We start from the raw sequence: 23951 nt of genomic DNA, 5'->3' as shown, positions 1-23951 counted from the left end.
TATTATTGCATATATAACAGCTTGTTGTAAATGAATATATTATTGGTGTTATGGTTTGATATAAACATTCTTGAACATTATAAGCACTTTGAAAAGTTAAAACTTTGCAAGTCTTCAGTTCATGTATTTTTACTGAACTGACATAAATAAATAAGAGAACATGTGAGAACCTAGAAATTCTACATTTAATAGTAATGTTTGATTGTAGGTAGTTGTGAGGTAAATAGAAACACAAGCTCAGTCAATGGACTGAATGAGGGTTCATTAATGCAGCAGTACACTGACTGAACTTATTTTAATGGTAAATGGAGAACTGTGTGTTTTATTTGAAAGCAAATAGATTGTAATTAGCCTATGTATTTTGTTTTATTTTTGATATTATGGATCTTTGTACTGATAAAATAGGAACACAGAAAACAAAATACAGAAAGAGATTAAAAAAAGATATATTTTGCATATTAACAGACAGATTCTGCTGAGCGAAGCTGCACTGAACAGAAACACCTGTTACCTGTTTCATTCTTTCTCCTGTTTTTACAGGAAATCTTATGTTTATTTGTTCTCAGTCTGAGACCTGTTACAGTTTCACATGTTGATGATCCAAGATTTTATTCATCTTCCACTCATTGCTGATCTAAATTAATTAAGAGTCCTGTCAACTGCATCAATCAGAGTTAATTCTGACTCACTGCCATCGTTAGACCTGTTAATTAACTAGCTGAGCAGAGAAAAACACACACACTCCTTAGTGTGGTGAGAGCGACTCTGCTCTCCTCCTACTAGATCAACATACCTGTCAAGCAGGTAGATGATTAGTTAGACTTTATTGTCCCCTGCACTGTACATCACAGGGAAAATCAACATTACACTTTATACACATCATCACACAACAACAACAGGCCAAAGACTCGTAGTTCAGCGAGTCCTTGTTTACGGCTGCTATGGCTGTTGGTATCAGGCTTTTGTCAAAGCGAGCCGTGCTACACCTCAGGGACCTGTAACCGCGCCCAGAGGGCAGCACAGTGAAGTGGTGATTGAGTGGGTGTGTGATGTCCTGACAATGAAGCTGTGGGTGTGCGAAGACATTTTATCTTGGCAGTGTTGGTTTTGCGTGTGAGTTTGTGACAAAGAGCATGTTGAAGAAACAGGTGGAGCAGTAGAGCAGGATGGCTTGAACAATACTTTGGTCCAACAGTAGGAGATAGAGGGGCGGTAGCATCTGAATATAGCACGTAGCTCACTGGAAATCTCATGATCTGTGCCAGAAAAATACAGGATGGATGGATTTTTACTGATGTGATAAACACACATGATGTCCTTCCCCACAGTTACTCATTAAACTCACCTCTTACACTTTCATTTTGTGCACCACACAGTCATCCATCCAATAGATCAAATCACAAATACACATATGCAAGTTCCTGCAAGTGATTCTACCATCAGCCAGAGATTCACTATGTCAGTCACTGTTCATCTTAGCCATCAACATTTATATGTAACTACCATAATTCCATAATAATAATAATAATAACAATAATAACTCACTAGGAATCATAAACTTACAAATACTAACCTGTGTTTTTATATTATTAGAAGTGGAATTGATTGAGGTCAACATACCTGTCAGGCAGGTAGTTTGTCCCCAGGTGGAAATTCACAGAGGCTGAACTGAGCTGCATTATGCACGTTGGTTCACTGTGTTTACCTTCATTAAATCAGCTGAAAACAACACCAGGCTGCTACAGAATAACCACACACACCTCTACACACACCAGACTAGTTAATTATAACTCGATGTTCTTCCTTTTTATGAAGGACACGTCTGGTTAGCAGCTCATCAGCCTCTTTTCCAACTTTCTTTTCAGCCAAAGTAGTGTCTCATGTTTTATTCTTGAGACACATTGCAGCACAAACACTGTTGTGTAACAATAATTATTAAACTATGTGACCATTTACAGGCGAGACAGGCTACATTAGAGTTATGGCTGAAATACAGTTGGTCTGATCATGATTATTACATCACACACAGCTGCATGTCACCACACTTCAAAACTCATTGCAGCGATAGTTGCAGCAGGTGAACTTCATGTTCCAGGAAGGAAGGCTGGTCTGTTGTTCTGGCTCTGTGTATATACACTTATCTCCTGCACACACATTAATCACAATGTGGGAACTAATTATATCTCCTTCGCACGCAGTAGCATTTCAAACACTCGATGTAGTAAAATGTGGCCTCAAATGTTGTTTGTTTTTTGCCCATGTCCCCTCAGGGACTCCGTATGTTGGTGATGTGCAGGAGGTGGAGAGGGATGCAGGTATAAAGCAGGTGGGCTCAGGTGCAGCAGTGAGCGACTCTCTGGAGCAACAGAAAAGAGGACGAAGCATCACTGCTGACTGAAACTGAGGCTGCAAACAGGTGATATGTTTTTACTTCTTCTCTCCGGTTGGTTTAGCGTGTTTAACCTTCTTCTTTCTCCTCCAGACAGAAGGTTGATATCTGTATTAAAACTGCTTTTACTACTAGTGGACAGAAAAGAGCATCTCAGAAATACATCACATACGACAGAAACAGTTTCAGATGTTACATCAAAATCTAAAGATATGAGCTGTATTACACTTTAAACTGTAACGAGGAAAACTATACTGATAAAATACATTATTGTTCATATAAAATAAAAGATAATTTCACATTTCTAGTAAAAAAATAAAGTTTGACCAAAACTTAATAACAAAACAGACAAACTCTTTAAAAACTGTCTTTAAAGGACGAGTTCACAGTTTTTCAAGTTTCATCAGTCAGTCATCAAATAAACATTAAACATGTTTCTCTTGCTGTAATCATTCCTCCTGTTCATTCTGACCATTAATGTATTTAAAGTTGATCTGAAGCTAATATGAAGCTTCAGCGTCCAAATGAGTCAAATCAAGTAGATATCTTTCAACGTTACAGTCTTTTTAGTGTTAAAGTTCCTCTTTTTGTTACTATACTTCCACCTGCAGCTCAACAGGGAAACACTGTCCGAGGAAACACAAAGAGGGAATTTGATGCTAAAAAGACTGTAAATGTGTCAGATATCCACTTGATATGACTAACTCAGACTGATGAAGCTGAATAGAAGCTTCACACAGACTTTTAAATGACTGTGTGAACACACTGTGGATTTTGTCCTCCATCACTTCCATTGAAAGCACATTTGAAGGATCTTTTAATATCCAGTATGAACAGGAGGGATGATTACAGCCAGGAAAACCTCTTTCACTGTTACTATGGAAACATGGTGACCCGTCCTTTAAGGAACTGTTTTAAATATGTCTTCAGGTTTGTAGAAGATAACTTTGCCAGTTTTCATGTGAATCTGTTTTATCTTCCTTTAACTTTGATGGTTTCATTTAAATAAATGAGAGTTAAGTCACAAAGTGGGCAAAGCTCCAGGTTTACTTCACATCATCTGGCTCTATATAATCTGATTAATCAATAATTAGTGATAAATGAGCAGCAGTGAAGTCCAACATGTGGTCTGACAGGTCCTCCATCCTCCATCTGCTGGTCCTGGTCCTGAAGAGGGACTCTGTCTGAAGACTTTAATAGTTTTAGTTTCTATTGAGCTCATTAGATGTAAAGTTGTGTTTCATCAAACTGAGGGTCAGCTGGTATTATTCCATCACAGGAGGACTGTCATTATTGTCTTTAATAATCCATTGATTGATCAGTGTATAAAGTGTTGATCATTATTTCCTGAAGCACAAGTGAAAATATTCAGGTGACTTGTTTTGTCACAAACACAATCATTGATCATTCCAGCTGTAGAGTACTACTGTGTATGGTGGGGATCAATAGAGGCCCAACAACAAACTTTAGATAGATACAGATACGTCTGTTTTTTTCATGAAGTGCTGAATGCTGCTTCAGTGTATTGATAAGGACCAAACTGATAAGCAGTATTGATAAAAGTAACAGTATTGATATCAATAATATCCCACCCAAACATCCAATCACCACTATCAGTGATTAGAGCTCCACCAATGAAGCAGCCAGGCTGATATTTACACTGATCTTATTGTAAACATCAAAGATTGTGGTGCACTAGTGCAAAAAGTGCTGCACCCAGCTGCAAAAAAACAATAAGCAACACATGACCAACATGATCAATGTCATTCAAAACCAACCAAACAATGCAGCAGCTCACTCCGACACCAGTTGATTACATTCATATAGAAGTTATAAGATATTACACATAACCACGGTAACGTAAGTGGAACATAGATCACATTTTAATCAAAGCTTCAGTCTTTTATCTGCAGAGACTTTAAATGTGTTGACTGAATGAAAGGAGGCAGAGCTGATGTGCTACTGTGTGTTTCAGGGAGTCATGTGGAGGTTGGTGCTGACGGTCAGTCTGCTGTGCTGCAGCTCTGAGGGCTCAGTGACCTGCAGAGATGAGAACAACGGTGAAGTGGACTGGTGAGACAACACTTGCACATCTACCAGGCAGCCATGTTGGTTTGTCCTCTAAGAAAACAATAAAACACAGATTAGTAGGTCCAGCAGCAGCAGATGTTTGCTGTCTGTCCTTCAGCATGAAACCACACAAGTTAAAGTAGCACAAACAGTCACAATCAGCCAATCAGAGCAAACTTAGACACAGTTCATTCAGTTCTTAGCCTCGCTAGCAGCGTCTCTATAGATGTCTGTCGCTCCGTCACTTCTCAACAACTATTGGATGGATGATCAGTGATCCTCTGACTGTTCCTCTACTGCCACCATGAGGTTGACATGTTCACAATCACAATCAGCTTTTAAAGGATGTTTAAAGCATCATTAACTGAACTGTCAACAACATTTCACATCAGTCCATCCAACAGTCGTTGAGATATTTGAGTCTAAAGCAAAGTTATGAACCGACAGACTGACCTCACATTGTGGATAAAACTAGAAGAAACATATCAGTAAAAACACTTAAAACAAGGAGTCCTGGTTCATAAATAAGCTCTGATTAATGACCGGCTGCTGCATATGTGGGTTTACAGTAAGCAGGTTACTATAGTGCATGTATTTCTCATCTGCATGTAAATATACTGATAAACAAACAGTTGAATGTTTTATAGGTCAGTTAAAGTTATTAATGTCTGTTTGATCCTGTGACTGCCACAGTTTACTCCTCAGAGTCTCTGTTATGTTCTGATTTCTGTCTTCTCTGACTGTTTCATCAGGTACATCTTATACAAGACACCCAGAATTCAGGATAAAGGGCTGACTGGTTTGGATTATGTTTACATTTATCCAGCTGGACAGAATAATGTAACGTCTCAGCCTAACAAAAAGCTCATCAATGATCCTAACGGCATCCTGGCAAACACCCTGCATCCGCTCTTTACTCCAGTGAGTATTATTTTAGAGACTCAGCCACCCGTTTCTATTTTTCCAGTAATTGATTGTGCTCCCTGTACACCATCTGTCAATAACACCTTAATATGCTCCATTAAAACGCAGCAAGTGAGTAAAACCACAGAGCAACACAGACAAATAAATAGCAGCCAGAAATTTTCATCTACTAAAGGAAGGAATCTCTGTTTGTATGTCCTTCGCGTAACTCTTGATCCGTTCATAGGATCAACTCCACAATTGGCAGGTGTATGGCTGGGGACCCATGGGAGTGCACTGTCCAATTTGGTGCAATTTGGACACACGATACATTTATTATTAATAAACTTTGAATAAATCAGCGATCAATGAGCTGCTCCGCTCTGTGTGGGGCGGAGCTTCAGGGCTCTGCCGACTGACTCCAGCATGTCAGAGACAGCGGAGACGAGACGGGACGTGAATCAGAGAAAAGTGCTCTAAAAAGAGAAAACAGAACTTTTAATCAAGAATGGACACTCTGAGCCCATGTCTAGAATCACCATTACAGACAAAGCTCAAATCTGACCTGAATGAGAAAAGAACATTTATTTACTATTAGAGTACTTATTATATAAAACATCTGTGTCTGATAGAATGTTAGTTTCTTTCATGTTGTTGTCGTTTATCCTCATTCACACCTCACACAAGCTGGATTAAGTTTTCTTTGCTGAACAGACGTGTTTTGAACGGGCACTGCACTAGTTTTCACAATGACAGAAAGATTATTAAGATGCAGAGTAAAGGTTTCTGGCACAACTTCACCTACTCCCACGGTGCACAGAGAAGGTAAACAAGTCTAAAGAGATGAGAGACGTGTTTCGGCTGGTGGCCTTCATTAGGGTCATCATAAAACACATTACAGACAACATTTAAATAGAGTAAGTTAGGTATGAAAAACAGTAAAAAAAAAAGTGAAAAAAAATATAAAAGTCAACCAATCATGTACATCCAGACATATATCAGCCAATGGGGCATCTACAGAGATGGGTTGGATATATGGTCATGTGGTTTCAGGCTGATCGTTGTTAACGATCAGATTAACACCTTGCTTCTTTAAAAGGTTGTTTCTTCTGTTTTCTCTCACAGCCACCAAACTTTGGATTCATCAGCTACAACGATCAGCCTCCAGATTATATGAGGAAGAGTGTTTCTTCTTCATACGGTCACAGTAAAGGTAAACAGAGAAGGCTTCTCTCTCACAGGGAACATGTCTTTCTGTTCTCTGCTGATTTACCTTCAATAATCAAACTGACGTCAGATTTGTCCAGCTGGTCCATGATCTTGTGTTTGGGTCATTTGGGGTTCAGCTCTGTCAGTCTGGTGTAGCTGCTTCAGATGAGCTGCTGTCTGACTGTTCATGTTCACAGGGGTTGTGATGGTGCAGAAGAACCGCAGAGGAGTCTGGCTGTTACACAGCACACCACATTTCCCTTACAAGAGAGATAAAAATCATTTCTGGCCTGAAAGTGGAGCAAGTAACGCTCAGACGTTCATCTGTGTAACGTTCAACTACGACCAGTTTGAACATATCGGTAATCCATCTTCATATTTACTGTGTATTATTCTTAGTGTTTGAATTGAATGATACTATAAAAGTGTCTGTCTTAATGTTTTCAGGTAAACACCTGCAGTACATCAGAGCGTACCCATTCAATCATCATATTCCATCAGGCTTTTATAAAGAGCTTCAGGACGCTGCAGAGAAGAAAAACCCCTACAGAACCCTCAAAACCCACAAAAAACCTAAGGTGGAACCTGATAAGTTCCAGCAGCTGGTATCCAGTGGAGGGAAGAAGTTTTACAGCATTGCTAAACAACGGTCCAGTAAGGTAGAGGGTGAGTTTCCTGCATGTTTCTGTTTAAGTTCTTGGGATGTGTATCATCACTACTACCGATTCAGTTCAGAAAACTTATTCATCCCTAAAGGGTCAACATGAGACAAACCAACACAAGATGTTGTTGTTCTTGCAGTTGGAGATCTTTACGTCACTATCTCGGAGAAGGTCAACAGTGATGTGGATGTCCAGAGCTGGGGCCGCCAGCATGAGCGTGATGGTCCCTTCTGCCCTACAAATGGAGAAAAAGTGCAAAATATCGAATCTGTAAAAACTGGTTTGGGTGAATGGGATGCTGGCGATGATCATTCAAAGTGGTGTGTAGCTGTGGATCAGAATAAACCCTGGACCTGTATTGCTGATGTAAACAGAGCAAAGACACAGTATAAGAGGCCAGGGGGAGCGCTGTGCGTTAAAGATGCAGAAATAACAAACATATTCAAGAGCTTTGCAGTGAGTGTGGAAGGTTGTTCAGGTCCACGAAAACATGGACACTGATAGATGCTCAGACTCAGACTGACACTTATACTAATAAATAAATGATTAAATAAAGTTGACTCTGACAGTGGAGCTCACTCTTCATCCTGATTGGATGAATAATTTTTTAAATGTTGTTAGACTCTGTCAAACATACGGTGGTAAAATGTTAGATGGTGTGATAGACTTCATTAATCAGACAGCAGGATTGGCTGATGTTGTGTTGAATGATAATCTGTAACTCTGTACTGAGTGAAGTTTCTCCATCAGAGGAACCAAAGTGTTTGTGATGGATGAATTCAATAAAACCTGACAGAAACACCTCGTTGTCATTGTGATCGTCATGTTTGTGTTCAGTCACACAGCTGCAGAGCTCTCACCACTTCACCCACTGAAAAGATGAATTCATCAAGTCCTGAGTTGAACATATGAGCAAACTTTAAATATCTGGTATTTTGGCCTTTTTTGACTGATTTTTTCTGAGTTTATTTTAAACATATCTGAGATTTTATTCACCGAAAGTTGTTTAGATTTCTCTAAATCCATCTTTCCTTACAGCCAGATTCCTCTCTGTCCTCCATCAGGCTGTTTCTGGAAATATTTACATACAATCTGCATTATTAATGAGCTCCTACTCTGATTGGCTGGAGGTGTGACCCCCACCTTCACCCCCAGCCAATCAGAATGCAACCTAATGAATGCAAAACAATTCCAGCCCTTTAAACTATGAGGTTAATCACTAAAACTGAAACATGAGACACAAACAGCTTCAAGTTAAGTTTGTAGATTCATGTGAAGGAAATTTAATATAACTTGTTGCCGTCTCAGTTATAGTTTGTAGTTGAGTACTATAACACACTTGAAGTACTTGAAGTCTTCACAGTTTAAACAGTTTGTTCTTCTTGTAATATCAGTTCAGTCTGCTCAGGTTTCCTTCAGTCCACATCAGTTGTGGCTCCATCTAGTGGTCACTAGAGAAAACATCATTATCCAGAGTTGATCTAATATTCTTCAGGATATGTTCATTATGATGATGTGAGCTGTGTTTTCTTTGAGTCTCTGTCAGACTTGCTGCTCAGAATAAAGTCAAACAGAGATTTAATGAACAAAGTTCAGCAGAAGCTTCAACAGACTCAGAAAGCAGCTGATGATCCAGTGAAGACACTCTGAGCAAACTGGTTTCATCAAGATCACATTTTATTCATGATTCACAGAAAAATGCATCAAGCAGGATATGATTTAATGTAGAATAACAAAATAACTTTCACATCATATTAATCTCATCACAAAAGTTGAAAAAAAACTTGTCTGACCTCAGAATCTCCAGTCTACAGTGTGGACTCTCGAGAAAACACAGAAACGTCACTCCTGAAACCTGCCGCTTGTTGTAGCTCAGCAGAAGCTTTCTCAGATGAGTGGGTAAGCTAAGATTTTATTCATGATTCACAGAAAAATGCATCAAGCAGGATATAATTTAATGTAGAATAACACAATATACTGCAATCACTCTAATATAACTTGTTAGAAAATAAAGAACATGAATGAATACAAGTTTTCCCACATGGCCTGTGTCATCTGAAATATTAAACTAATCATTACAAGCTGTATGATTCAAATACACGTGAAGAAAATCTCATCAAACAGAAGCAAATGAGATTTCATGACTCCACTCAAAAACACAAACATCAGAAAGTTGGATTCACGTCCAACACAGCAGAATATTTCTACGTTCTGTAACATCGTCTGAACAAACGCATTCAAATGAGAAAATCAATCATGTGTATCATTTCTATATGATGTCAGTAACATGTTACTGTCCCTCCACCAGTTTACTGACACTTCTGTCAGCATGAGTCACTTCAGAAAACATCTCAGCCTCGTATTGACTGAAACACACGAGAAAAACATTCAAATCATTCAAGTGAAAGAGGCTAAAGAAACATAATGTGTGTGTGTAGAAGATGATGTGACTGGTGTTTCTCTGTAACAGCAGGGAGGCTGTTGTACTCCACATGAAGCACCAGGGGGCGTCTTCACTCCGTATTAAACCTGAGCTGTTAGCTGTGTTCACTTCCTCTCTACTCTTTATGCTTCATTCTTGACCTCAGAAACAGCAGCTGATGAAAACTGTCTCAACGCAAGGTCCACTTACTCACTTGTTCTTGACTGTATCACATGGTCTTCATCATCAGGTTGAGTTTGTTCAGTTGTTACAAAGCTGGAGGACTTCTCATCCATGCTGGTTTAAACACTGAGCCCGACGTGCTGCTGTGTGATATGGTTGAAAGCTCCAGAACAGTAAGTGGACCTTGAGTTGAGATAGTTAGTCAAGTATTGCAGTACAAGTATGTAGAAACAAGTTTTTGCTTTAAATTATGCAGTTAAAGTTTGTACTTTGTACTAACGTGAGGTGAAGACGTACGCTGGCAGACGTTGAACACCACCAGAAATAAACTTTTGTTTTTTTGTTTTGTTTTGTCAAAAATATTCGTCAACAACCTTTTTTCACAATAAAAACACAACTAAAACTAAATAAAAAGTCACCTTTGAAAAAAGAGATCTATACTGAAATGATTTACATTTTTCATCAACACAATGGTCATGTGACAGACAGACGAAAAGACAAATAACTTAATAACTGTTTTAATACAAAGTCATATTAAATGAGCTTCATGCATGTGTGGAATCACATCATCCTTCTAGTTACTGAAACTGTTTCCTCTGCAGCAGCTCAGTTTGACTGTTTTACATTATTATTGAACGGCAGCCCTGTTCACACCAGAGCTTCATTCCACTTCCCTTAAACTGCATCCATGTTTCCCTCACCTGTGTCTGAGTCCCTCCCACTCAAGGAGAGAGGAAACGAGGAAATTATTATTATTTTGTATTTTTATTTTTTTATTGAGCATAAGGAAAATGTACAGAAGAAGATTGGGGATAGCTATACATGATGAAGGATGGAATTAAATCAACAATGGTTGAAGTGACGTTACAATACATTCAGGTAATCATAGCACACAAAGAGGTATCATACCGAAAATCAAGAGAAAGGAAATATTTCTTTACAAACAAACAAAAACAAAAGCTGATAAACTTATAGGAGCACAAGAGAGCAACATAAGAGACATTAAAAAAGCAAGGAACGCCATATAGATGTATATAATTTCTGAGCTTTAATGTTCATTTTTTCCATATTTTTCAGTGACTTAAATTAGTAGGTAAAGTTATGCATGAACACAGTGAAAGAGGAAGTGCTGCCATTCCACTTACAAGTATGTATATGATATTTGACCAAAATAATTGCAACATATACAAGATCTGAAATGTTTGCATCCAAGTTGTCCAAAATAAATAATGTCATTACAAGTAAACAGAGGTATGTTATCCATCATTAGTATCAACCAGTTATGAATATTGGTCCAAAACTAGTTGGTGTATGAGCATTTAAAAAATAAATGTCTGATGGTTTCAGCCTCTAAGATTCAAGGATCCACTTCAACTTTAAATCTTTAGTGAAGAGAATCACTAACAGGATATATTGCTGATACTATTAAAGTGAGTTTCTTTGACTTTAGGAGCAATAAGACGTGATAAATAAAATGAAAGATACTGTTTCCCTAAAGGGACCTCTATATTATCTCATATAGAGAGTTAAAGTCCCTAAAATGTTACTTTTCTGACATCATCAACTTTTATAGAAGGCAAAGACGATGTAATGGAAGAGAACTGTAAACGGCTTTATATCATTGAAGAAAGTAAAGGAACAGGAACTGCTTTACAGATTTCCCTTTCTTGAAACAGTAATTTTGTTCTTTCTGGTAAACTCATCAAAGAATAATAAGAGTCCTGATCTGAATCCAGTAAATCATCTACAAATGTTAAACCTTTGTCATAATATTCAGCTTTAAAAAAAAATGAATTTCTATTTATGGTAATAACTCTGTTGTTCCACAATAAAGAATTATGTGGTGAAAAGTTGTTGCTAAATATAATATTTCCATGATGTTGTGCTTGTTTGTGGGAGTCAGACAGTTTTATAGGAAGCTTAGACACCTCAGAATCACACTGAAGAATTAAATCCTTCCAACCTTATTAAATATTTTGTTAGGGAAATGAACCATATAGACTGAGGTTGGGAAATACTTTCTTTTAACCATTTGACTCTGAAAGCTGCAATTAGAGATTCAAAATCCATAACGTATTCCCTGACTAAATGTGACTTGCTTAAATAATGAGTTTTGTTTCTCCATATAAACTTAAAAATTATGAAGTTAGATGACTTTATCACTTTTGGTGAAGAGTAGAAAGAATGGCAAGGGTAGATAAACCTTGATAAACCTTCAGTTTTAGACAAAAGAATTTGTCCCAGTAAAGATAAATCAGGCGTGAGTCAGCGATTTAAAGACTGTTGAACAGTTTTCAACCTGAGAATAACATTTAAATCTTCTCTGTTATGCTGTTTTTTCATCACTAAACCAAAGTGTTTAATCTCTTCTTTAACTGTGATATGTGCTACTCAGATCATTGCTATGAACAGTCAACCTGATGCTTGATGATTGGAGAAAAAACTGAACTCAGTTTCTTTTATAACCATATTTTTGTTTTTTATTAATAGTGCTGTATCGTCAGCAAATTGGCTGATTATAACTTCTTTCTCCAGTATTTCGATACCATGAATATCTGGGGAGTTTTTAAAGAATAACAATCAATTCTGAAGCTAAAATAAAGAACAGAGAGCTAATCGGCATTCTAACCGGATTCCCTGTTTAACTGGGAACCTGTTTGGAAAGCCGTGGTTAAGAGACTGTTACTGTTGATATATTTATAAAGCATATGAATTACATTACAAAAGCTTTGTGCTCTAAGGTATCAAAGGCTTTAAAGAAATCTAAGAATAAAATGAAGCTATCATGTTGGATTATTTAATGATAATAAAGAAAATCTAAGATTATTTATGAATATGTTTGATAAATGCAGATTGTGTTTCATCACTTATCACACTTTTCCCTTTCTTAAGTCTGTTAGTGTAAACATGAGCTTGGAGCTTGTAATCTACACACAGAAGGGTCAAAGGTCTCCAGCTGTCTGAGGATAATTTATCTTTGTTTGGTTTAGTTATAAGCATGCTTATGCCTTGTTTCATGGTAGGTGATAAAATAAAGTTGTCTGTAGACTCTTTAAAAGCATCATAGATCAGTTCTCTAACTTCAGTCCAGAAGTGTTTGAAGAACTCGATGACTTTCCATCAGGCATCTGTGAAATGTGTCCAGCTCAGCTTCAGAAATTTCAGCTTCTGTTAGATCTTTGAAATTCTGGTCTGTTTTTGGGGTCCAGTCCTTCCTGAGACTCAGGGAAAAGTCCGCCTCTTGATTAGAGTGCTTGGAACTATAAAGAGGTTTATAAAATGAAAATATGTGGTCATCAATAGTAACCTGATCTTCACTTAAACAATTATTAACGTATAATTTACTTATTACTTTTTTGGTCTATTTTTTTTCTAAATTGAAAAAATATGTTGAATTCTTTTCACCGACTTCAATCCATGTTGCCCTTGAATGGATGAAAGCACCTTTTGCCTTTTCTATGTAAAGATAAACTAACTTAGATACATAGCTAGTTTAATTTGGATATAATTTCAAACTGTGTTTTTATTTCCTTTTGTGCCTTCATGAATGCCAGTTTACCTCACATTATATTTGTTCTTTACATTTAAGATAAAAATATTAAAAACTAGTTTGAAACACAGTGATTAAATGGAAAAATGATGCCATCGGGTTTTTTTTTTCTTTAGTAGTCTGATGTAAGTGTCACATAGCAGCTCACACACCACCACAGTACAACAAACTGTGTTTATTGCATTTGTATCACAGCTGGGAGCACAAACAAGCACCATGATGCTTAAAATGTGTCTTTACTCTTCATCCTGGCAGACGTCTCCAGTCCTGAGAGGCCGGTGAGAAAAAAAACTCTGGTGATCGTTTTCTAAGTCTGATCTAAATAGTTTCTCTCCTGTGTTTATGACTTAAGAACAGGTGGAAGAAGAGATTTTACCAGGATCATCTTTCTAAGTTCCTGTTTTTTCTACTGTGAAACAGGCGGGTTTTTTTGTTTGTTTATTTTGTCAGGATCATTTTTCTAAATGTTGTTGTAATACTCATTTCAGCCACAAGAGGCTGAAGTGCAGCACTACCTCATGTTCTCAATAGGACTAAAAGCGTTCATGTTTTCTTCCAGGTGAGTTTTAATTTCTCCATATGCTCTAAACACAAAGTACATTTATTGTGTTAGTTATGTAACATCACTCTCTGTTTGTTTAATATTAATTTGACTAATGGGTCCCTAAATTCATAAGTGAAGGGAGAAGGAGCAGCAGAAGTAGGAACAGCAGAGGAGGGAACAGCAGAGGAGGGAGCAGCAGAGGAGGGAACAGCAGAGGAGGGAACAGCAGAGGAGGGAACGTAGAGGAGGGAACAGCAGAGGAGGGAACGTAGAGGAGGGAACAGCAGAAGAGGGAACAGTAGAGGAGGGAGCAGCAGAGGTGGGAACAGCAGAGGAGGGAGCAGTAGAGGTGGGAACAGCAGAGGAGTGAACAGCCGCTGGTGGGGGAATGTTCTTTCTGGTGGTTGTCTGCTGGTGGTACACGTCTCTTTCCTTTCTGGCTCATCAACTTCTCCTTTGACTTCGTTTCAGTGAACTTTGTAGCTCAGGCTGATCATGGACACGCTGACTCTCGATGATATTCTCATACAAGCTGAAAACCCCTCTCTATCGCCTCAGGTGTGGCAGTACGGACTCCGGCCTGATCAAGGGAGGCCGGTATCCGGGTGGTCAGTTCTGGGAGGTGGACTTAAATGTGGGCCCACCAGTTATCAGTTGGGGTCTTCTCTAGAGTCTTCAGGCTGTTGTCTTTTATGATTTCCAAGAAAACGCACTTAATGGTTTTTGTCAATAGAAATCAATAGTCTGATGTCCACATGATATGATTAACCAGGGCTTCTCCCTCCTCCTGGGTGATGGACCTGTTTGGACCATGACTACACTCAGATTTCTCCAGTTTGTGGTCAGCATGTTTAGACTTGGGGATGGTTTATTTTTTAGTCTTTGCTCACTCTTTGCTCTGCTTTGATTTCTGTCACTGACATTCTTCACCACCAACAGAGGACATGAATGCAGATTTTGAATTTGTTAGTGTTTCTTTAACTTGCTGTTAAATCTGATATCTCTGGATTTAATGTAACATGTGTGAAGTTGTTTTTTTTTTTTAATACAGATTTGAAGCATTGTTATTTTTCCTTTCACAGCAGGAGAGAGGCCAGAACCAGACAGCCACATGACCAGCACAGACAACATTGTGAGTTCACATCACAATTTAATTGAATTAAAAGCATTTTTGTTTTTTGTTTTTTTTAACAAAGACTCTTCAAACGTTTCTGATTGGCTGGCTGATTCCACTCCTGACTCATGATTGGCTCCTGGTTGCCATGGGGCAACTGACACAATCACTTATCTGTTAACATTTTAAGAAGCGGGAAAACAAAATTAGATTTTTATGGGACACTTCAGTCTTCTTGACAGAAAACGAAATAGTTGTTGATCCTGCCTTCAGAGGAATGTATGAATATAGTAGGAATATATGCATGAAATATGAAAGGCCTTTGCAGGAGAACAAAAACACAATGAAATATATAAAAAAAGCCAATGAGGTTTATGATTAATATATTTCAGTGGACAGTGACTTTAATTACCTACTTGGAAGTATTTTTAATTTGATATTTTCTTATACTTGTCAGTTTTTATTTTGTCTGTTAACAATTATCAGTTTCTATCATGACATGAAATAACAGCAGGCCCCCTTAACACTCTACATTAGCAGTTGCTCTCTACCAGCAAAATGTCAGATACTTGATGAACTTGAGCACATTCTGATTTTTAGCAGCCAGTTATTCTGTTAGAGATTCCCACACTTACTGAACCAATTACTCAAATATTCTGGTTTTTAATCTTGATGCTCCATGATACACTGTAATGGCAGAAATGGGGTTAGTACCAAGTACTTGACACTGGTTTTTACTGTAGTGATGAGCTTAGACTGATTAAGTGTGTTGCCAGTGGTTTAAAGTAGCCATGTACATTTACTGAATAGGCTACTGAAGCCAAAGAAAAGGAGTCATCATGCATGTAAATACCGAGTATTTGACTTTAAGTAAACAGTAAAACAGTAACTGCCTACAGCTGTTGAGCTTTGTCATGTCTTGTTTTGGAGAACTTAATGTTTTCCTACTTGATGTTTGAGTGCAGGTATAAATGTAGTAAAAATGCATTTTTCCTCTCTAATGTTGTCGACTAGTTGTCTTAACAGCTACTTTGATCTGTGCTGTAATCCATCAAGTCTACTTTTAGTTTAAGTTAATAGCACAGACATGATGACAAACGGCTCCAATGAGATGATCATGCTGGTGTCTGCTGGATGTGGAAATGGGCAGTTGTTGCTAACATGTTAGCTTCACTAAGGAGTCAGTAGGCCTGGCAGCTTGTTTAAAGTTTTGCCCCCTAGTGGCCAAAACTAATGCAGCTTTAAGAAACCCTTTTAAATTTAAAAAAGATCAGAAGATGATGCAAAGCTTTAGTTTATTTCAAAACAGTGAGGTGATGAGGGGTTTGAGGGAGTGGATGGGAGGGTTGGAGAATCACTTTTCTAAGTGCTGGTCGCTGGGGCAGCGCTTGTGGTTGCAGCACTGGTGGTGGTGGTTGCAGCACTGGTCGTGGTCGTCGGAGCAGTGCTGGTGGTGGTAGTTGGGGCACTGGTCGTGGTAGTCGGAGCAGTGCTGGTGGTGGTAGTTGGGGCACTGGTCGTGGTAGTGGTCGGAGCAGTGCTGGTGGTGGTAGTTGGGGCACTGGTCGTGGTAGTGGTCGGAGCAGTGCTGGTGGTGGTAGTTGGGGCACTGGTCGTGGTAGTGGTCGGAGCAGTGCTGGTGGTGGTAGTTGGGGCACTGGTCGTGGTAGTGGTCGGAGCAGTGCTGGTGGTGGTCGTTGCAGCACTGGTCGTGGTCATCGGAGCAGTGCTGGTGGTGGTTGCAGCACTGGTCGTGGTCGTCGTCGGAGCAGTGCTGGTGGTGGTGGTTGCAGCACTGGTCGTGGTCGTCGTCGGAGCAGTGCTGGTGGTGGTTGCAGCACTGGTCGTGGTCGTCGTCGGAGCAGTGCTGGTGGTGGTTGCAGCACTGGTCGTGGTCGTCGTCGGAGCAGTGCTGGTGGTGGTTGCAGTACTGGTCGTGGTCGGAGCAGTGCTGGTGGTGGTTGCAGCACTGGTCGTGGTCGTCGTCGGAGCAGTGCTGGTGGTGGTTGCAGCACTGGTCGTGGTCGTCGTCGGAGCAGTGCTGGTGGTGGTTGCAGCACTGGTCGTGGTCGTCGTCGGAGCAGTGCTGGTGGTGGTTGCAGCACTGGTCGTGGTCGTCGTCGGAGCAGTGCTGGTGGTGGTTGCAGCACTGGTCGTGGTCGTCGTCGGAGCAGTGCTGGTGGTGGTTGCAGCACTGGTCGTGGTAGTTGGAGCAGTGCTGGTGGTTGGGGCAACAGTGGATGTTGTGGGAGGAGCAGATGTGGTAGGGTCCCCAGTATATGGCCCATCAGGAATTTCACTGAAGCCCCACAATTCAAAGATTTCTGAATCAGCATACGTTGCCTGTATCGTTACTGGTGCGGTTACCATAGTATCGTCATCAGAAGGACTCTCCGTTGTCATCTCTGTGTCATCATTGTTGTCAGGACTCTCAGTCGTCGTTGTAGTCGTCGTCGTCTCTGTTGTGTCGTCATTGTCGTCAGGACTCTCCGTTGTCTCATCGTCAGGACTCTCCGTCCACTCATTTGCTTCATCCCACAGACTCTCTATGTCTGTGTTTTGTGGCCACAGGTGGCCTGAATGTCTTCGGCGACGAGCCAACCCACTTCCTGTTACTGCACTGAAACAAGCTGCCAGCATCGTGGACATTTCCCCAGCTGAGTTGCAATAAGCCATTTCAAAGCTGGAATCCTGCAAAACATTCATTTGTTAGCCCTTACCCCAAATTTTTACAGTGTATCATGTTTTAGAACTTCCTTACTGTATTTGCTGGTGTGGATATCTGCACAAGCACTGCATCTGGGGTAGTCATCGTCAGCATTCTCCCAACTACACCATCCTTACCCAGAGCTTTTACCCTCTTCAGTCTTGTCCCAAGAGGCAGTTTCACAGTGATATCTGTTGTTCTGCAGGCCACTAATGGTGGCGCCAGTTGGAGCGATGTTGCAGGATTCTCACAGGCGGCAACACCAGTCATGTTTGCCTGCAGCAGATGGTCAAAGTATTGCACTCTCAGCTGATGAAACCATGTTCCATTTGACATCTGGAGAGAGAAAAAGTCACCATGCAGCTGTAGTCAAGTTAAACCTGTACATGTCAGTAAAGTAGAATTAGAGACTCAAGTACATCAAGAACCTAGAAGTTGTTTTTAAGCCACTGCTGACATGAAATCACAATATCTCTGTACACTTAATCCAACATGAGTTTGTCTCTGAGAGAATGTCCAAGAATTATTGTGTACTCGAGTTACTGTGTAAATGAGTCTGACTTTTACATTTATACATTTCTCCAGCGCTGAAGTGACACCGACTCACTCTGCAGGGTTTTTCATGTTTCCAACACAGCGTGAGCTCAGATTGGCTGTTGCTCTTGATACTTGGTCATTTTAGAGAATTATATTGTCAGACAGGGTTCATTGTCAGACAATGAGAAGACATCTACCTGTAATGACATGTGGCAGCTGGTATAGGGGAGCTCCAGCAGCAGCCACGGCCCGACGGTACGAACAGAACCACGACACCCATCCGGCAGCAACAACCTCCTCCCGTCTGTAAAGAGGCAAGACAAACAGATTTCATGCAGACCAAATATGGGAGGAAAAATAACTGAATTTTATGCAGTTTGGGTGAAAACTGCAGCACCACCACATCAGGTCAACTTTAGCAATCTGTCACACACTCAAGCTTTAGCTAAAAAGCTTTTGTTTCTTGTACAAAATGTGCAGATGACATTCAAAAGATACAAATTATTAATAAACTGACATGCAAGTTTAAGTTAAATAATAATCTGTAGTTTGGGTAAATAACCCAACAGTAAGAGACAGGCGACTCAAACATTAACAGTATTGTGTTATTCTATCGACCCAAACAGTAACTTTATTGCGCAGCTTGAACCCAGATACAAACACTGAGTATAATGTTCATGTCTGATAGAACTGATGGACAAACTACAAGAATGAGACAAGTTTCCCCCCCTTCCATTAAAGAAAAGCTGCAGCTGGTGGATAAATCAAACTCACCCAGCAGACGCAGATCAGAGTGTCGGATGAGCGAGAAGCGAACAGAGAGCGAACTGCTGCTGCAGCGAAACTGCGGCTGGCCGAAGTCTCCGTCTCCTCCACAGTCACCATCACCACCACCATCATCATCATCATCATCATCATCATCCCCTGAAACAGAGGTCACCCTGATGTTTACTCTTTACGTCAGGAACAGAGTTCTCACAACGAGCTCATAGTTTTATGAACAGCTTCTTCAGTCCAGTGGTGGAACTAATACTGCACAAGCATCTCAAATTGTACTCAAGTTTCTCCATTTGATGCTTCTTTAAATATTGTACTTACTCTACATTTAGTTACTTCTCAGATTTTATAGTCTACTGAACCATGATCAGTTTGCATTGTTAGATCAGATTGTTCAATATGTTTAAAGTGTTAAAAGTAGCTCAACATTAAAATGCTGTTTATATGCATACATCAGTTTTAATATTCAGATAAACACTTTGAGCTGAGTTTTAGTCACATTAGAGCTGCAACTAACGATTATTTTTTATTTTATTAATCTGCCTTAATTGTCAATCGATAGTTTAACAGTCTGAAACCAAAATATACTCAAATCTCTGATATCAGCTTCTGTAATGTCTGATATTCTGTTTCTAATCACTGTTGGTCGAACAAGACATCAAGACTTCTGAGAAATGATAACGGGAATATTTTCTATTAGGCCTAAATTAAATACGCTAATGAAGAAAATACGCCGCAGCCCAGGAGGATACAAGAGGATTTAACACCCCACGTGCATTTACACACATTTCCAGATGTTTCAAAATTTTAAAAAAAATTTTTTACAATAATGAAGCGGAGAGCTTGTTTAGTTGGATTCCTGTGGGAGTAAAGCTCGGCCTTTCCGTTTCCAAGTGCGCAGCAGATATTTCTGTACATTTAAACCTGAAAACTAATTCTACACTTACAAAGTGAACTTCTAATTTCACCTTTAAGTTAAAGTGTCAGGATTCACCCTGAGAAGAGCTGCTTTATTACATCCTAACAGCTGACCGGTCAGTAATCACGTTGACCCTCCTGCTTGTCTGGAGATTTGTTATCACCAGTTCTGTTAACGTGGAGATGCACTTATACTTTCTGCTACCTGAACCTGACGTGTCTCAGGTGTATCCTCACCTTTCAGGGACTGCCAGACCGGCACCGGGAAGAAGCTTCCACCGCTCCGGGTCTCCCCCGGCGGCTCAGAGTCCGAGAACAGCGCCTCCAGGCCGGCCAAACCTCCGTCTGCGTCCCGGTGCGTCCCCTCCGTCGTGTTGAGCCGGGCTAGAGTCACCAAGCTGATCCAAACCCAGGCCATCATCATCCGTCCGGGAGCCGCCGACATAGTCCGGTCCGCTTCTCTTCTCTCTGCCCGCTGGGAACGACCGAAGAGCGGCGGGAAACTGTTCGAAGCTGCCGCCGCACCTGAGACTTAAATGTGCACCTGAAGGACCCGATCAGCCTGCTGATTGGATCATTAGAGCCGGAAGTTGAATCTTTCGCACGTGTGAGTGTGATCGATGATTGTATGAAACTTGTCTGCTGGTCAGCTGACACGTGACAAAGTGTCTCCAAAATCAAAAAGCACAAACACTCTTCCAGAAAACAGTGTTAAACACATTTAATTTGTTTTGTCATAAGTTATTGATTGATCGATTGATTGGTTGGTTGGTTGATATTAGTTTTGTAATCCATCTTATACAGTCTCTGACTTATAATTTGACTCTGCAGCTGCTTTTTATGTTTAAAATATGAAATATTGCTAGAATGCTAAATAAATGTATAAATGTGCACAAAAAAATGAAAAACATTGCAGAAATACCTTTAAATGACCTAATTTAAATAATGTCTTGTTTTATACAGTATTCTTTTGTAAATTCATAGAATTATCCAATTTATCCTTAAGACTGCTCCATCAAAGCACACATTTCTGGATGTAAAACACAAAAAAAAATATGTAAAATTATATTCAAATTATCCTCCTTGAACAGCCATTAAAGGTATCTTGAGAGCTTTAGGCTTTAATTGTATGTGTATTGTGTGTACTGTACAAAAAATAGGATCATGTGAAAATGGCATACGGAAACATAATTTGCTTGAGGCTAAAGAGAGCTGTTATATTTATTGGTGTTTGGGGCTACATATCAAATCAAATGGTGGTAAAAATGTATGTTTGTTGTATCTTATGTTCCATCCTAATGCTGAGGAAAGCCTCGGGCTGAAACCCTTTTTTGCTGCTGTGCATCATTAAAAAAGTGATTTACACTTATTTGTGAGGGCTGACGACTTCATTTGGTTTTTTTGTGAGATGCTGCCATGACAGTGTTTTTTGTTACCATCCATATTGACATGTGCAACACATGATAGGGATTTAATCATGTTATTTTATATATAATGTGTATATTTGTTGTTTGGTTTTTTTAAAAATATTTTAAACTGTATATTCTGCATAATTCAAACATTATATTGCAAGTCAAAAAGTGAACATCACTCTCTTGCCTGAAGCTTGTGCAAAATACTGCACCAGAGTTTTAACTGGTTCCAAATGTAGAGACTACTACATCACAAACTACACCCAAATGAAGCATCCCAGCACAGGATACCAGTCAGTTTCACAAATGGTTTGTTGATCACATTTAAAGGACAGCTTGCTCTGGCAGTTTTTATTCAGCTGAATGGCCTGTTTGCACTATTTGCATCATTGTCTATATTGAGCATGAACAGCTAATGATTTGAGACATGACAGGATGTCTTCTAGTGACGTGTGTGCAACCCAGACAGACCTAGAAAACAATGCAAGACAGGATTGAGCTCAAAGCTTGTTGAAAGCATTTTCCCCATACCTGAAGCTTAATATTATCAGACCGTTTCTGAGTCAGACCAGACAGCTTATGAATTGACAGCTTTTCATGACAGAGCTTCACTGTTCTGTTCACAGTCCCTCACTAATACAAGATGGTATTTTTCCTTGATGATGCTTGATGTTTGAACACAGTCAGGGTTCTAAATTAATGGATGTATTAGTCTACATAAATCCACAGCAGAAAAAAGTAATCATCAGATAGAATACTATGTTCTATGTTCTACTACTTCTGCTCCAAAACTCTCACCGTACTCAAAGGCACAACCTGGTGGCAGAACGGCAGAAGCCATACAACATATCCACACACATTAATACTGCAAAAAATACAACATTATGAACCCCAGATCCTGGAAAACATGTTAGATCAGATTATTTATGTTTGTTCAAATAGTTAATTAATGTGAAGTTAATTTATAAAGTTAATCAACCTGCATGATGTTCTTTAGTTTTATGTCGACATTCCAAATTGTAGTTGATTTATCCCCCCCCCCCCCTTGACTCGGCTTACTTGAGTCTAAGTCACAGTGATTTAAGACTTGTTTGAGCCTTTAAGGTTCAGACTTGAGACTTGCTTGTGACTTGCACATGTGTAACTTACTCCCACTTCTGATATTTGTGAACATGAACTACTTTCTCCCAAATTCAAATTTGTGATGCCATCCGGAATAAAGTCTGGAGCTGCTTCATATACAATGAATGTGAAACTAATTTTGTAGTAATTTTTTAATACCCAAATAAGCTTTATTCTATAGTAAACTTTCATATCTGAAACATAAAATGTACCTGTATACCAGGCTCTGGCAGTGTCTACAGAATTACTTTGTAAAACAAGCAGTAAAAGGTAATTTTATGATATATTCTGGTTATTAAACATCTTGAAATCTCATACATCTCAAATGGGGATCTGTATTGAACGGATTGCACAACATCGTAAAATGTCAGTAGAAAAATATATATATTTATTCAGTGTCAGAGTTGATATAAAGGTACTTTTACATAGACCTTCTGGTTTTTGTACATTCAGAACTCCATATATTAATGTGAAATGTCTGTAGATATATTGAAGAGTTGCTTGCAATTACTGTCACATAATGTTTATATAAAGTTAACCTCATACATTAATGGGTAAATGTATGTAGATATATTTGATAGTTGCTTTTAAATACTATCAAATAATGTTTATATAATGTATACCCAATACATTAATGGGAAAAGCCTGTAAATATATTAGAGAGTTGCTTGTAATTACTGTCAAATAATGTTTATATAAAGTAATGATTATCAAAATTATGTTTTTGTAAACTATTATCACATGATCTTATTTTTTTGTACAGTATAAAACCAACATTTACCAGGGATCTGCTGTAAATAGATTGGATAATCACATAAAATAAAAGCTTAAAGCTCTCAAGATACCATTAATGGGTGTTAAAGGAGGGTCATTTAAATGTAATTTTACATATTTTTTCTGTGTTTTACATCCAGAAATCTGTACTTTGATGGGGAGTTCTTGTGTATGGATTGGATAATCCTATGAATTGTCTTCATTTAAATTAGGTAATTTTAAGGTAGTTCTGCAATCTTTTTCATTTTTTGTGCAGATTTATACATTTGTTTAACAATGTTTTATAATGAGACTTTCTTTTTATTTTATAATGGTTGGACTGTAAAAATGTAGACAATGTCCAAAGTAAATATCTGTATTTTTAAAATAAATCTTTGTAGAATAACTGAAGGTTTTTCACTGTCATTTGATGGTAAGTGTTTTTTTTACCATTTTTTTTTTACAGTGTATAATGATATAATTTTAAAAAATATTTTGATTTTTTCCTCTGTGAAAGCCACGACTCAGTGGAACGTTTACCTGATGATATGAAGAACTGCAGTTCAATCAATACATTCAAGGCCAAATTAAAAAATCTACTAAAGACCAATCAGCTGTTTGACCACTGAGGCTAAACTCCATCTATGGTCTTCTCATTAGTGCAGGTAGTAAGTTTACA

At 38.9% G+C, this 23951-nt stretch overlaps 2 protein-coding genes across 3 annotated transcripts; one reads left to right on the top strand and one right to left on the bottom strand.

The window, feature by feature from the left end:
* The first annotated feature begins 2150 nt into the window (after window positions 1-2150).
* Window positions 2151-8034, top strand: LOC137170785 (deoxyribonuclease-2-alpha-like). The gene is made up of 7 exons (XM_067574367.1): window positions 2151-2416; window positions 4365-4462; window positions 5212-5380; window positions 6488-6575; window positions 6769-6933; window positions 7019-7237; window positions 7373-8034. Exons 2-7 carry the CDS (start codon window positions 4371-4373, stop codon window positions 7732-7734), a joined length of 1095 nt encoding a protein of 364 aa, XP_067430468.1. The 5' UTR covers window positions 2151-2416; window positions 4365-4370; the 3' UTR covers window positions 7735-8034.
* Window positions 8035-16324: 8290 nt separating this feature from the next.
* LOC137170777 (mucin-5AC-like) lies at window positions 16325-20516 on the bottom strand. Of its 2 annotated transcripts, none has more exons than XM_067574356.1 (5): window positions 20223-20516; window positions 19065-19214; window positions 18488-18594; window positions 17808-18089; window positions 16325-17737 (listed from the first exon to the last, which is right to left on the bottom strand). In XM_067574356.1, the coding sequence occupies exons 1-5, from the start codon at window positions 20428-20430 to the stop codon at window positions 16409-16411; spliced, it is 2076 nt and encodes a 691-aa protein (XP_067430457.1). In that variant the 5' UTR covers window positions 20431-20516; the 3' UTR covers window positions 16325-16408. The 2 variants fall into 2 exon arrangements, with proteins under 2 accessions (XP_067430457.1, XP_067430458.1); XM_067574357.1 differs by having other exon boundaries at window positions 19065-19160.
* Window positions 20517-23951: the final 3435 nt, after the last annotated feature.

The sequence above is a fragment of the Thunnus thynnus genome, chromosome 19, assembly GCF_963924715.1.
Source record: "Thunnus thynnus chromosome 19, fThuThy2.1, whole genome shotgun sequence".
Lineage (NCBI taxonomy): Eukaryota > Metazoa > Chordata > Actinopteri > Scombriformes > Scombridae > Thunnus > Thunnus thynnus.
Note: the sequence above shows the minus strand (reverse complement) of the source record. Positions and strands in the feature narration are given on the sequence as shown.

Coding starts and splice junctions, on each gene's coding strand:
- LOC137170785 (XM_067574367.1), top strand. CDS start 4,371: ATGTGGAGGTTGGTGCTGACGGTCAGTCTGCTGTGCTGCAGCTCTGAG. Junction 4,463..5,211: donor AACAACGGTGAAGTGGACTG/GTGAGACAACAC, acceptor CTGTTTCATCAG/GTACATCTTATACAAGACAC. Junction 6,934..7,018: donor CGACCAGTTTGAACATATCG/GTAATCCATCTT, acceptor TAATGTTTTCAG/GTAAACACCTGCAGTACATC.
- LOC137170777 (XM_067574356.1), bottom strand. CDS start 20,430: ATGTCGGCGGCTCCCGGACGGATGATGATGGCCTGGGTTTGGATCAGC. Junction 19,215..20,222: donor GGTCTGGCAGTCCCTGAAAG/GTGAGGATACAC, acceptor CCTCTGTTTCAG/GGGATGATGATGATGATGAT. Junction 18,595..19,064: donor CTCTGATCTGCGTCTGCTGG/GTGAGTTTGATT, acceptor GCCTCTTTACAG/ACGGGAGGAGGTTGTTGCTG.